The 13,553-nt window shown below is 37.8% G+C and overlaps 1 protein-coding gene across 12 annotated transcripts in view; it reads left to right on the top strand.

Annotated features, from left to right (window-relative positions):
* The window catches only part of TENM2 (teneurin transmembrane protein 2), a 2,592,228-nt gene that overhangs the window by 2,076,525 nt on the left and 502,150 nt on the right, over nucleotides 1–13,553 (top strand). For all 12 annotated transcript variants that reach the window (XM_056575104.1, XM_056575105.1, XM_056575107.1 and 9 more), the window contains one exon: nucleotides 2,390–2,628. In XM_056575104.1, the coding sequence (XP_056431079.1) occupies nucleotides 2,390–2,628 (239 nt within the window). The remainder of the gene's footprint in view (nucleotides 1–2,389; nucleotides 2,629–13,553) is intronic.

A 13,553-nucleotide genomic window follows, 5' to 3' on the forward strand; every position in this document is an offset into this window, starting at 1 on the left:
TAGGCTTCTTTCTGCAGTACAATACCCACCTTTTTACAAACTCCCCATGTTTATTTTCACATGCAGTAATAGTACCCGCTTTGCGTCCCCATAAAGTTGTTAGGCCCCCTCTGTGCCCCCAAATATAGCTGTAGGCGTCCAAACTGCCCCAGTATATAGTTGTAGGCCATCATACTGTCCCGCTTTGGTGCTCCACTGCTCCTCTGGTCTCGGAACCTATTGCTCATAGTAGTAGGTCCCTGATAGCTGATAGTAGTTACTGCCCATAGCAGCCCAGTGCCTGCGCTTCCCCTTTGCTGTCCTCCTGCTTCGCTCCTCGGTGCAGTGACGTAAGCCTACCATTTCTTTCAAAGTGGTCAAGACCAGTAACCAGTGGCTGTGGCTGCCATTACTGATTTTTTTTTTCACATACCCCCTGGAGAACTGCTATGTCCCCCTGGGGATACTTGTACCCCAGGTTGAGAACCACTGCCTTAGAGAAATTAAAGACGGTTGTGTTTTTTCAAAAGTGACAACCTAACCCTAAATACTCAATGTAACTTTCCGGAATTCTCAATTAAACATTAGCTGGGAAAATACCAATATCTGCGGATTCCCCCATCTAAAAATGACATTATTTGTTCCATATTCAAATGTGTTTTCTATTTTTATAAGGTCTTACTTAAAGATGTCTTATCTGTGGATCTGCTGCATATTTGAAACATTTATTTGTGGTTAAGATGATATTTTAGAGGCTTAACATTTTCCAGTTATTATATAAAAATATTATCTGGTAATAATATCTGTCATTTACTAGCACAACATTACATACTTATGCAAATGTAACACTCAGCCACTAGAATAGTCTTGTTTCAGAAAAGATTGATCTGCCATCTGTTTTACAGATAGAACATTATCAGCCTTTATGAAAGGGTTCCTCATCTAGAAAGGAAAAAAAATCTTCAAGATAATGCAGCTGAATCCATAGAGTGAAATTGCCAAATAATGCATCCTGTATCCACTGTACTTATTGTTCGCAAGACCTGGAAAGCTGATCAAACCATAGAAAATGAATTTAACCCCTTAATGAACAGGCTTGTATGTATTTTAAATGGGTAACCCCATCTCAGACAATAGTGTTTTCATATTGGAATACCTTTCATGTAACAGTCAGAGGTGGCTGGTATTATGGAAGTGGAAATGTTAAATTTTTGGAGGTACATAAAAAGTACTATATACTGTACATTTCTATTATTTTATTGCATAACAGATATATAAAAAATATTTAACTTTTTAGTTTTTTTTAATACTAAAAAATCAGTTAAAGTAAGTCTTCAGACTATTAAAATCATGTGGATGCCCAATAAGTATAGTTTCTTTTCATGTAATGATCAAGATGTTATTAATGCTAAGTATTTATTTTTTTGTGGACAATTTTTTTATTTTTATTTTTTATTCTTTTCATTACATTCTTTTTAATTCCTTAATGTTTTTATGGCTTGCTTAAAATGTGGCCACTGATAGAAATTAGGATAACATAATAAAGTTAGACTTGCCAGTTTAATCCACCATCACTTTCAACCTAGTCCACTCCCATCCTCTCCACCAGCTAAGTTTAATATGCATGAGCTTTCGTGTTCTCTAAAAGCATTCCTAGTAGACAGGCACTGTTTACTATGATGATGAAAGCAGGAGCTCCAGTGTGGACAGGATATCTATACACAAGTTATTCTACAGTACTGTAAGAACATGGGCTCTGTAGAATAGGCCCCTAATGGGCACCATAAAACCATGGCTGGCTAGTATTTGAGAAAAGAAAGGGGTTACATAAGTTATATATCAAATATAAATCCTATCTAGGTGGCAGACACTGGATTAGTGCAGCGTGTGATTCATGGGTGTTTGCACTTATTTTTTAACATCCAAAAAAAAACACTAATTGTTTGCATTATGCAAAAGTTATTCCTTTAAATGATTGTTTACATACTGTGATGGGTCTAATTCCGTTTATAAAATCCCGATAAAATAATTTAATTTAGAAAACATAGTCACACAATAGGATTGGGTTTAATAGAAGCTTGTGTATGAGTGTTTTGTTCTCCAGATGCCCTTTTTTCATATATTAAATGATATCAATGTTTCAATATGAATAATAAGGTTTACGAACAAATGCAATATTATCTGTCAATTCTGCTTGCAGCAAAACATATCTGTGGACACATACACTTGCATGAATATTTGACTAGAGTATTGCTTATTGCATTAAGGGAATTATCCTGCAGTAACAATAAGTAATGTTTACAAATTGTGGTGAGCATTGCTGTGACATCCTTGCCACCAATTCTTGTCTATGACAGCACATTATGAATGTCAACCAGGTGTTTTATACGCGTCTTCTTGCTCTTTCTAGACACTTCTTGTTCAAGACATCATCTGGAACAACTCCTTTATTCAGCAGCTCTTCTCCTGGATATCCCCTGACTTCAGGAACAGTTTATACACCTCCTCCGAGGCTTCTACCCCGAAACACCTTCTCCAGAAATGCCTTCAAGCTGAAAAAACCATCTAAGTATTGCAGCTGGAAATGTGCAGCATTATCGGCTATAGCTGCGGCTGTCCTTCTTGCTATTTTATTGGCTTACTTCATTGGTAAGTCCTTTTATGTTTTTTAAAGTTAACAAGAATCTTGATCTTTTAGACAGTAGTTATTTGGTTCTATAATGGTCAAGACTATATATATATATATATATATATATATATATATATATATATATAAAAATATATATATTTATATATATATATAAATATATATATATATATATATATATATATATATATATATAGCAAATGAACAGGCAACAGTACTCCCATAAGGTGCAAATAAACGGTCCTTTTTTCACATAAATGTGGTTTCAACGTTTCGGCTGGCTCACCCAGCCATTGTCAAGCCTGGGTGAGCCAGCCGGAACATTGCCACCACGTTTATGTGAATAAAGGACCATTTATTTGCAACTTATGGGAGTGCTGTTGCCTGTCCGTTTGCTATTGGGAAAGATCTGTAGCCAGGATCTAATGTGATTGTGTGCACCCCATCACTTTTGTATGGACGTATAGGAGTGCTGCTCTCTTGGGACTTTTTTTTATATATTAAGTGGGATATATTCTCTTGGTCAAGCATTTGCTCAATGAAGCATAGCAGTCTTAAAGGGGTACTCCCACCCTAGACATCTTATCCCCTATCCAAAGGATAGGGGATAAGATGTCTGACCGCGGGGGTCCCGCCACTGGGAACCCCTGCAATGTTGCATGCCATCACGCCCCCCTCCCATAGACTTGCATTGAGGGGACAGCGTGTGATGTCACACGGGGGCGGAGTCCTGACGTCACGGACTTCCGTTCCAGTGGTCGCGACTGAGACCCTCCAGCGCTTTCTGACAATAAACAGGTGGGTGCCGCATGCAACATTGCGGGGGGTCCCCAGTGGCGGGACCCCCGCGGTCAGACATATTATCCCCTATCCTTTGGATAGGGGATAAGATGTCTAGGGTGGGAGTACCCCTTTAAGTTTGGTCACTAGTTACAATTATAGCACGGAATTTGTTGTAATAAATCGCCCATCATCAATGATTTTGCCTCATGATTAGAGATGAGCGAACTTACAGTAAATTTGATTCGTCATGAACTTCTCGGCTCGGCAGTTGATTACTTATCCTGCATAAATTAGTTCAGCTTTCAGGTGCTCCCGTGGGCTGGAAAAGGTGGATACATTCCTAGGAGACTCTTTCCTAGGACTGTACCCACCTTTTCCAGCCCACCGGAGCACCTGAAAGCTGAACTAATTTATGCAGGATAAGTCATCAACTGCCGAGCTGAGCAGTTCATGACGAATCGAATTTACTGTAAGTTCGCTCATCTCTACTCATAATATAGATTAGCATAATTTTTGTAGGATAGAAAATGATGGTAATCTTACTGTACATATTTTTACAATGTGTAGAACTTACAGATGTTTGTTACCAAAGACAATTTAAATTTTGTTAAGAAAACCTTAATGTAGCAGGGGCTAAAAATAAACACAATCTTACATTACAAAGGTGTATGACTATGTTGATACTTTTTAACGTATGAAATTCCCAGCAGGATGATTGTACAATGCCAGAACTTATCTCCTAATGTTGTCTTGACTTGAACAGATTTACTCTTGTGCCCAGTACTAATGCTCAAGTTATTTTCAGGTTACATTAGTAAAGATAGAAAATAAGAGGGAGACAGAGAGAAAGAAAGAGTTGAGAGACAGAGTTGATGTGGACTTTCAGTTCTTTAAAAGTCTTGGTTGTTGTAGCTTTAGTCACATTGACACAAGGACTTCCACAGGGTTTTCACACATGTTTTGGGCTGGAACAGTGTCAAGAGGGCTGTACAGTAGGTGTTTCTGGTAATAGTTCCCCCCAGAACACAATCTGTAAGATGTTGGCCTAATGCTGTTTGGCATACCCCTGATGTTAAAATGCAGGGAGTAAGCCAGACACTGAATAAAGTGTAGAACTTTTACTATATAAACTCTTTTTACAAGTGGAGGTACAATCATTTTAACAATCCTGCAACAGCATTTGGCTAGAACAAGGGTAACTGGAATTTTGTCGAGTGTCTGGAATTTATTAACTCTAGCCTGTGTTCTGTCACTAGTCCAGTTGGCTCCCAGTTTGTCTAGAAAGTCTCTACTTACATTGTTGTTGAAACTCCCAACTGCGGGGGCAGGTCTCTGAAGTTTTGTAGCTTGACAGCCACTTGGTCCCAGCCTGAAACCCTAAAATGTTATAGGGTGAAGCTGAGAGACACTTGTACACCTTCTCTTTAGAGGCTGTGTTAATTGTATCCAGCAACTCTATACAAATTGTATAAAACTGAAAATTTTTGAATCTAGGTATAGTTCATATAGCAAACTCAAGACCAGTATTTTGCCCATTTCTAAACAATGCAACATACATCACTATACTCTTTAATTGATAATATTGCAGATCCGTCTAGAGCACTACTCTAAGAACACTCTCATCCTGGCTTTTCTTAATATTTTAAATCTTGGTTAGTTTGTATTTAGTCAAAAATGAGAGCAATTATCCAAGCCACTCTTTCCATAAGCACCTGACTTCTCCCAGCAGCAGGCAGAACACTGCAAGACTTCTCCTATTACAGCTCCAAATGAAAATTTCCAAAGCTATATATCTTGATTATGCCAATGCTCAGTGTGCAATACCTTAACATGAATCAAAAGCTTAAAAGTAGAAAAATGAAAATTAAAAAGTCTTCACTTTCTTCAGTATGCAGTCTATTTGTCTATTGGCTGTTGTGTCAGGGAAATTTATATATATATATATATATATATATATATATATATATATATATATATATATAAATTTACCCAGACAATAGTAGTGAAGCAGCACTCCAGTGTTTGGATGTGTGAATAAACCTACTGACATGAATTTACTACACTGGAGTGCCGCTTTACTACCATTGTGTCCGGATGGGGTGGCAGATGCCCAAAAACCACTTAGATGACACAATCACAATTTGGCATCTAAGGGGTTAAACTACTAGCATCAGAGGTTTGTCTGCTCCTGGTAGTTAGAACACAAGCCCTGCGGTCATGAACAAGTCAACTACCACGATATTCAGCAAAAGCGACCAGTGCTGGGCTGACAAAAGTTGTAGTCATTAAAGAGTTAATGTAAATAGTTGTAGCTGCTAAATGACTAAGGATAGTACGCTCATTGATTGTCTATATAATCACTTATGCAAACTTAAAAATAATTAATGGTTGTTCCGACATTGTGGTATGTAAGCGTCAATAAGTTGATTGAAAGTCGCATGTAATACTGTTAATAGTGATGATCAAACAATTAATTTTTAATGGTTATTGATACTATAACACTATGTGTAAATACTAAACTGAAATTGCTGTTTAATCACTTACATTGTATCGAAGATTGCTATATCTGCTCATGTAAATGGACCTTAAGGCAATGCAAAGCATGATACTGCAGAGAAATCTGGAGAGCTACTCAGTCTATCTAGAAATGCATAGCAGCTATCTTCTGTATACGCATATCCAGCATGTTTCCTTTACATTCCACATATGGCATATCTATAGGGGAAATGCCACAAATGTTCCTCATAGTTTTACAACGTGTAGAGCTGTCAGACAGGGCTAGGTCAGCCAAACCAAATGATCATTGTACACGTGCGATTGCTACTGGAAAGCTCTGAGTATTATCACACTTGTCATGTATAAAACCCCAGGGGAAGCCAATGAAGGGAAAAAAGTGCAGAAAAAATAAGAGCCTGCAAAATTCCTATAAAGAAATGTACTTGACAAACAGGCAGAATTAACAAATCAAAGTAATAAATTCATATTTGATGCTGGAATCTCTAATGTACATGATTGCATTAGTGATTGAAGTGGCAATTTATGTTTATAGAATAATATTATTTATTATATTATTGCTAACAGGATTATGATAAATAAAAAAAGGAACAATCCTCACCTGGTCAATTCTTGCAGTTCTCCTTTGTTTAGGTCACTGTCCTTAGGATATTGGCACATCCTTGGCACAGCCATGTAAACAATAGTGGCAGCAAGGAGCAGAGTAGCGGAATATTACTTTTTTATTTTATTTTACACTATATGGGTATGGTAAGACATACATGATCTGCTGCATATTTTTGCTACATATTTTCTGCAGCTGATTTTGCTACCCATTGAAGTTAATGAGTAGCAAAATCAGCCGCACAAAATATACAGTAAATCTTTACAGCAGATCCTGTACGTGTGAATGTACCCTACCACTGATTTAGATACTAAAGGTTTAGATAACCAAGACAACTCAGAAAAGCCCTCCCAACAACAACTAACAAACTTTTACCTAGTAATCTAGGCCTGGATTACAGATTCCACCTCAGCCACCCTGATAAAATAAAGCTGCGTATACTTACTCCAGCATTATTTGAACGCAAAGTTAAGAAGATTTCCGTAGAGATTCTGGTGACACTGGAGCCAATTTAGGGTGTCATGCCACAATGAGTATGTTTAGACCTGTGACAACATGAGCATTCAGTCCCAATTCTCCTCCTGGATGACTACCTCATGTTTATTAATATAGTCAATGAAGTATATATAGACCATGAAGACAAATATTTTTGGTTTTGCCCATAGCAGCCAATACATCTGTTGTTGGTTGCTATAAGCAAAATCAGAAATTTTTTGTATTCAAAGTTTTTATTTTTTTCCCCCAGTTGTGCATGAGTGTTGGGCGTGAATATTCGCATTTCGAATTTTTATCACGAATATCGCAAATTTGCAAATTTGCGAATATATTTGCTATATATTTGAAATTATGGATATTAACTTTTTTCCACATATTCGAATATGAAGATATCCCTTCTTTTCACTTGTGGGCTAATTAGAATGATGCAAAAACACCTGTCAGAGGTTATCAACAACATCCCTAGCAATCAATAGTAAAGTTGCCCACCACCTCACTGTTTTCTTCCTCGAATACTCGAATATTCGCAAATTTGAATATAACGAATATGCGAAATTCGCGAATATAAGACAAATATTTGTCTATATATTCCCAAAATATTGCGAATTCGAATATGGGCAATGCCGCTCATCACTATTGTGCATGTTTTCTTCCCAGTCCATTATCGGACAAGAAAGCAAGGTCCAGCTCCAAGGTGCAGTAAAAACAAGGGAACTTTTATTATTTCATACCATGAATGATATACACATCGGATCTACAGGACCCTTAAACTTGGCATACCAAATTGGCATGGTATGCCAAGTTCAAGCATCCTGTAGACCCAAAATGCGTTGGCTTCTGTGCCTTGATGTGTGTATCGTTCATGGGAAGAAATAAAAAAGTTTCCTTGTTTTTACTGCTTCTGGAGCTGGACCTTGCTTTCTTGTTCCTGCATTACTCCGGGTTGGAGATGCTACCGCCCACTCTGGGCTCAGGTGTTTCAGTGAGTGGAGGTAGGAGCTGTGCTTTGGACATTTATATACAATCCTATATCGGACATTATGAATAGAAGCTTGCAGGCAGAGGGGTATTGAAGATCTACAAACTGTGTTGGGGCTGGATTAGTAGTGATGATCCAGTTAACAGGTTCCTTCAGAATATGTGAAAAATTATGCTAAACCAGAATGTTCTGCTTTTTGTAAGTATAGATTTGTGGAATTCCATCAAAGCGCAATTCAGAGGTAATTTTACCTGAGGATGTGATATAATATTTAAATAATCCAACAGTAAAGGATGAAACAGAAGAATTAAAATTCAAATACCAAGGCCTCTCTTCTCGCAAAAAGAAGGAGATGTACCCCTTTATCAGTGCTTATGTAGCAATCTCATAGCATATTTGTATTATCGATTTTTACTAGTGGATGGCTGCAAGTCATATCAAAGACTGATTCTTTGTCAATGGATCGACTGGTTTTGTAGCTAGAAAAGTTCTGGGTTGCACTTGATTTTTATCTCATCTCCCTACTGTGTGGGACTTTGTTTTACACATACTTATAAATGATCCAAATATAGTTTTACTACAAGCAGACAGTCTATAATTAAAAAGCTGTATGTGAAGTTATGGAGCTATGCATTAAAACTCAGTTCATGCTGGTATCATTGCCACTCTGTATGGGTTTCGGGTATTTTTGATGGCATAGAGGGAACAGTCTGAAGCTCTGTTCTTGCTATCAAAAATAAAAACAAAAACCTGATGAGTCCATTGTAATTAAATGGGGTCGTGTAAGGATTTGTCTGTATACTTTCAACGCACCAAGATATTACAAACCCCATAATTCTAAGTCTTATTTTCTGCTACTGACCATCAAACATCCGATGGATTGTATAAGGACATAGCACATTGTATTGCATACCTACATTCATAAATTGCCCTCCTCACCATGTTGTATCCATATTATCTGCTTGTCCTGCTCACCATTATAATCATTACCACCTTTTATGACAATGTACTGGAAAAGTAATACCGTTTTTACTACTTCCTACAAATTTTACACATTCATTTTATTTTTTAGAGTTAAAGTGACTTTTATCTTTCAGTAAAAGCTATGGTAAATCAATGCTTCAAAAGTAGCAGCAGCATCACAAATAAAATCTTCGAATACACCGTATACATGACAATCAATTTCTTAAATGACTCGGTCTGGAATCAGAATAAAGTTTGGCCAAAATCCTTTTAGAGAAATCAAATTCAATGATATTTCTCCTGAACAACTGGGAAACTACAATAAATTTCATATACTTTCATCCGCAAATTATCAGCCATTAAATCTTGCCGCATTTATGTTCTTTAATTACATTAATCTCCATGGAGTTCGAATAACATTTTGTCTCAGAAAGTCTTGGAAGTGGGATTATTTTTCAAAGACATTTAGGACGGTCAAGGGTAACAACAAAAATAGGTTTGCCGCAACGACTGAAAATTTGTTTTCTTCAGTGGATAAATCTAAGTTTAAATTCTATTCTTGGCCAAGCTTGTCACTATATTGCTCTTCATGTTGTGTTTCTTAAATCTATATTGTATTAAAAAAATAGGATCTTAGGAAATAGACAAAAACTGGCACAAAACTTCCAAGCTTGTCACTATATTGCTCTTTATGTTGTGTTCCTTAAATCTATATTGTATTAAAAAAATAGGATCTTAGGAAATAGACAAAAACTGGCACAAAACTTCAGTGTGCTCTTTGGTATAGGTATTTTGTTTCTAAAAGTGCTGATCTCTAATGGAAGTACCTGTACATTTTGTCACTTTGCTTTTTTATAGACTCTGAAGTTTATATAAATATGTTTTGTTATGTAGATATATGCAACTGTTGCCCAGTCACATAATCCCTAATCTTCTTCTGCTATAGCTGAATTCTATAGCTCTAATAACAGGGGAAAAGATTAAAGGGGTATACCGGCTTTAGATATTTTATCCACTATTCAAAGTATAGGGGATAAGATATCTGATCATGGGGGGCCTGCCACTGTAACCCCCTGCGATCTCCCTGAAGCACCCGCATTCTATGAGGGGCTGCGTCTCCAGGCTCGGAAACCCGTAAGTTTCTAGGACTGGAGATGTGACGTAATACCCCTTTAAGAATGCTGGAGTACCCCTTAAAGAATGCTATGGGTCACTTCCAAACAATGCATGATGTAGTGTCAAGCACACAAAATGGAAAGACTTATTTGCAATATGTTCAGACCTTATGGCCTAGATATTTCACATGTTGAAAGGGTTGTGCAGTGGGTTCAAATAAATAAAAACAGAGCAGGGGCAGTCCTTAGCAATACTTAACTCACCGATCCCCTACTACTGCTATTCCAAGAGGACCCAGGTCTCAGCTTTCTATACTTTCTAGTTCCCCTCTCAAGACACAGGAAATGTCTGCTCAGCCGATTACTGGCCTCGGTGGTAAACCTCTTCAGCCAGCAATTTCCTGAGCTGGTATAACCTTATGTCAAGAAAAGGAGCAGAAAGTGAAGAACAGCAGGGACCCAGGTCTGTCAGTATGGCTACTGAGGGATAAGGTAAATACTCTCTTTTTCCTACCCAGTTCTGACAATGCTTCCCCACAAGCTTATTTCTAATAAAACATTTGGGCGTTATACATATACTTGGTAAGAAACTTAGCCCACAATTTTGTCTTCAGTTGCATCAGTCATCTTATTTATTTTATTTCTTTTATCACAGACAACCCCTTTAATATAACCCCTGAATTTTTCAAAACCTCATCTTTTAACTGTACAGCCAGTAAGTTTACCCTGTATTTGTATCATGGTGGTGCCCACTTTGCTTTTTGAATCTCATGGACATTTGGGATTATCCATGCTTTCATGAGTTTTATTAAGGAAGTTAAAAGTAATGGCAAGCTAAATTTATAATAGCCCTCATTGATCCCTATATATAATGCATTATGCATGCGGATAGGCTATAAAGACCATTCACAATCTATCATCTGCTTAAATATTCCATTTACATTTCTTTATGATTGCCATTATTGCCCCATTCATAGAGTTTAGCTGCAGTGTAACATAGACACCAGTAAATCATCTGTATGTGCAGCTATAAATGTATGGGATGGCATGGAAAAGCTACCACTAGACAGATCAATGCCGGGAGAGCATGTCATGCCAAGATGTTCTTACCCTAAATTTAGTGATAGTAACTGCTCCCATTACTCTTGGGCGATTACTTAACATTAATGCACATGCATTTTACAGAGACCATTGAGGTTAACCAATCCACAGTTGGTAATGTCTTTTCATTCATATAATCTGCAATGTATGTTCATCATCTAATACAAATAGGAAATTGAATAATAACTAAGAAAAAAGTAAATTTCCCACGTCAGCTTGAAATTATAATGTACATGTAGGTGCTTCATGTGCCTGTGTATGGTGCTCCTTTACAGCACAATACAATACAGAGAATGTGGCCTTAAAAAGAAAACCTGGCATCAGTTTCACACTGCCTAAACCACAAGTTCCCTTCAGCCTGCCCCACTGGTCTTGAGACTCAGATATGTGAAAAAAGAAACAGAAAAGAAAAGCTCACTAATGTGCCATGATTCTGTTGGTCAGGTATGTAGAGAGATAAAAGAGGTATTGTGCTCACCTGAGCGTGTTGTGTTCAAGGCACAACACCGTTAGTTGCTTTTCCCCAATCTCCGGGGAGCGTGTGGTTTATGGAAGGGCTGCTGGCACCTCGCCGTCACGGGAACCGGTCCAGGATGTCTGTTCAAATGGAGAATAGAAGTGGGAATCTGTGATCCACCAAAAAGCACGGTGCTCAAAAAGCATTCCTTTCCAGGATGGGTGATATAATGAAAGAGCCGTGAGTCCAGAATCCAATAAAACAAGGAATTCTTTTATTCATACAGGATGATACAGGGATAACGCGTTTCGAGGGGCGGAGACCCCCTCTTCGTCAGATCCAAAGGTCTTTGGATCTGACGAAGAGGGGGTCTCCGCCCCTCGAAACGCATTATCCCTGTATCATCCTGTATGAATAAAAGAATTCCTTGTTTTATTGGATTCTGGACTCACGGCTCTTTCATTATATCACCCATCCTGGAAAGGAGTGCTTTTTGAGCACCGTGCTTTTTGGTGGACCACAGATTCCCACTTCTAAACTCACTGGTCTTGATGCATAGTTCTCTCCCTATATCCAAACAGGGAAAGATCTATCAATCAAGCCAGGTAGGGCTAGGAAAAACCTCCAGGGATTGTCCTAATGACACATCGTTCAGGCAGATTGAAAGTAATGATAGGTTTTCTTTAATAGAGCATGTATCCATGTGAAATTGAAGACACGTAGAGGTACAGTGTGGCTCAAAGAGTGCTATGAGTGCTGTATTACAGATCCATACACATTAGAGGTTGTAAGACGTACACTGGTCATGTGCATGAGCTCTTAGGCTTCTAATCATACTAGAAACAATTAAAGCATCTTACAGTGCCCCTTGTGCTCTTGACTCCTTCTTGTGCTCTGTTTATTGCCTTTAGTATGAAATATTTTCAAGTAGCCTCTGCTGTAATTTTGCCACTTTCTTGCCTTTATCATTACAACCCTGATGTTCTCCTGTCGGTTTTCTGGCAGTAAAATACTATAAGCTTTTTGTGGAGGCATAATAATGAAGCCTTGATAAGAGGCTGCTGCATTTCTTGGGAATAGGTGTTCAGCAATATTTTATGCAAATTATTTTTTATTTATATCATAATAAATTGTGCACCATATATTTTGCTGAGTACAATTCCACAGTCTAATTAGCATTTTATTTAAATGCAATTGCAATATCCTGAATCTTTTTAAGGCGACTTTATGTCTAATGATCAAATGTATTGAAATGCTTTAAGCCTGGTGTACAAGAAAGCATGGCATATATAACCGTGATAGTAAACTCTTAATTGTTTTATATGTAAAGACGGTAAACGCTGTATGCTTTCATTCAATAGCTTATACAATATTAGCATCATAGAGAGTCCTATTCTTTCCCATGCAAACCATTTTCCTTTCATATGAAAACAATAAATTACCATGCAGCATGCTGCTGTGCATTTTACTCCCAATCGTCCTTCGTCATGCTTAAAGGGATTTCTTAGAACATTTATGCTGGCTATTCTGCATCATCTTATTGAAGTGAATAGGGTAAGACACTGCTTGTATCAAGTTGTGTGGCCAGACCACTCAGCAAGCTGATTTAAAGGGGTTATCCAGGATTAGAAAAACAGAGCTGATTTCTTCCAAAAACAGCACCTCCCCTGTCTACTCGGCCCCTTCACCAATTAGTCACTCTCCTGTCAGAGGGTGAGGAGGTGACCAGCGGACAGAGAGGACTGACTAAATAGTGAAGGGACAAACTTTTAGGGAAAAGCCCAGTGGGCTACAAAGCCTAGTTTACATTTCTTTCTAAACTCGGCACTGGAGGGGTCAGCAAACTAATAAGAGATATGTACAGATTCAGGAAAAAAAGCCCTATACAGCCATGCCCTCACTGTATGCCTTAAAAA

This window comes from Hyla sarda, chromosome 4 (genome assembly GCF_029499605.1).
Source record: "Hyla sarda isolate aHylSar1 chromosome 4, aHylSar1.hap1, whole genome shotgun sequence".
NCBI classification, from domain to species: Eukaryota; Metazoa; Chordata; class Amphibia; order Anura; family Hylidae; genus Hyla; species Hyla sarda.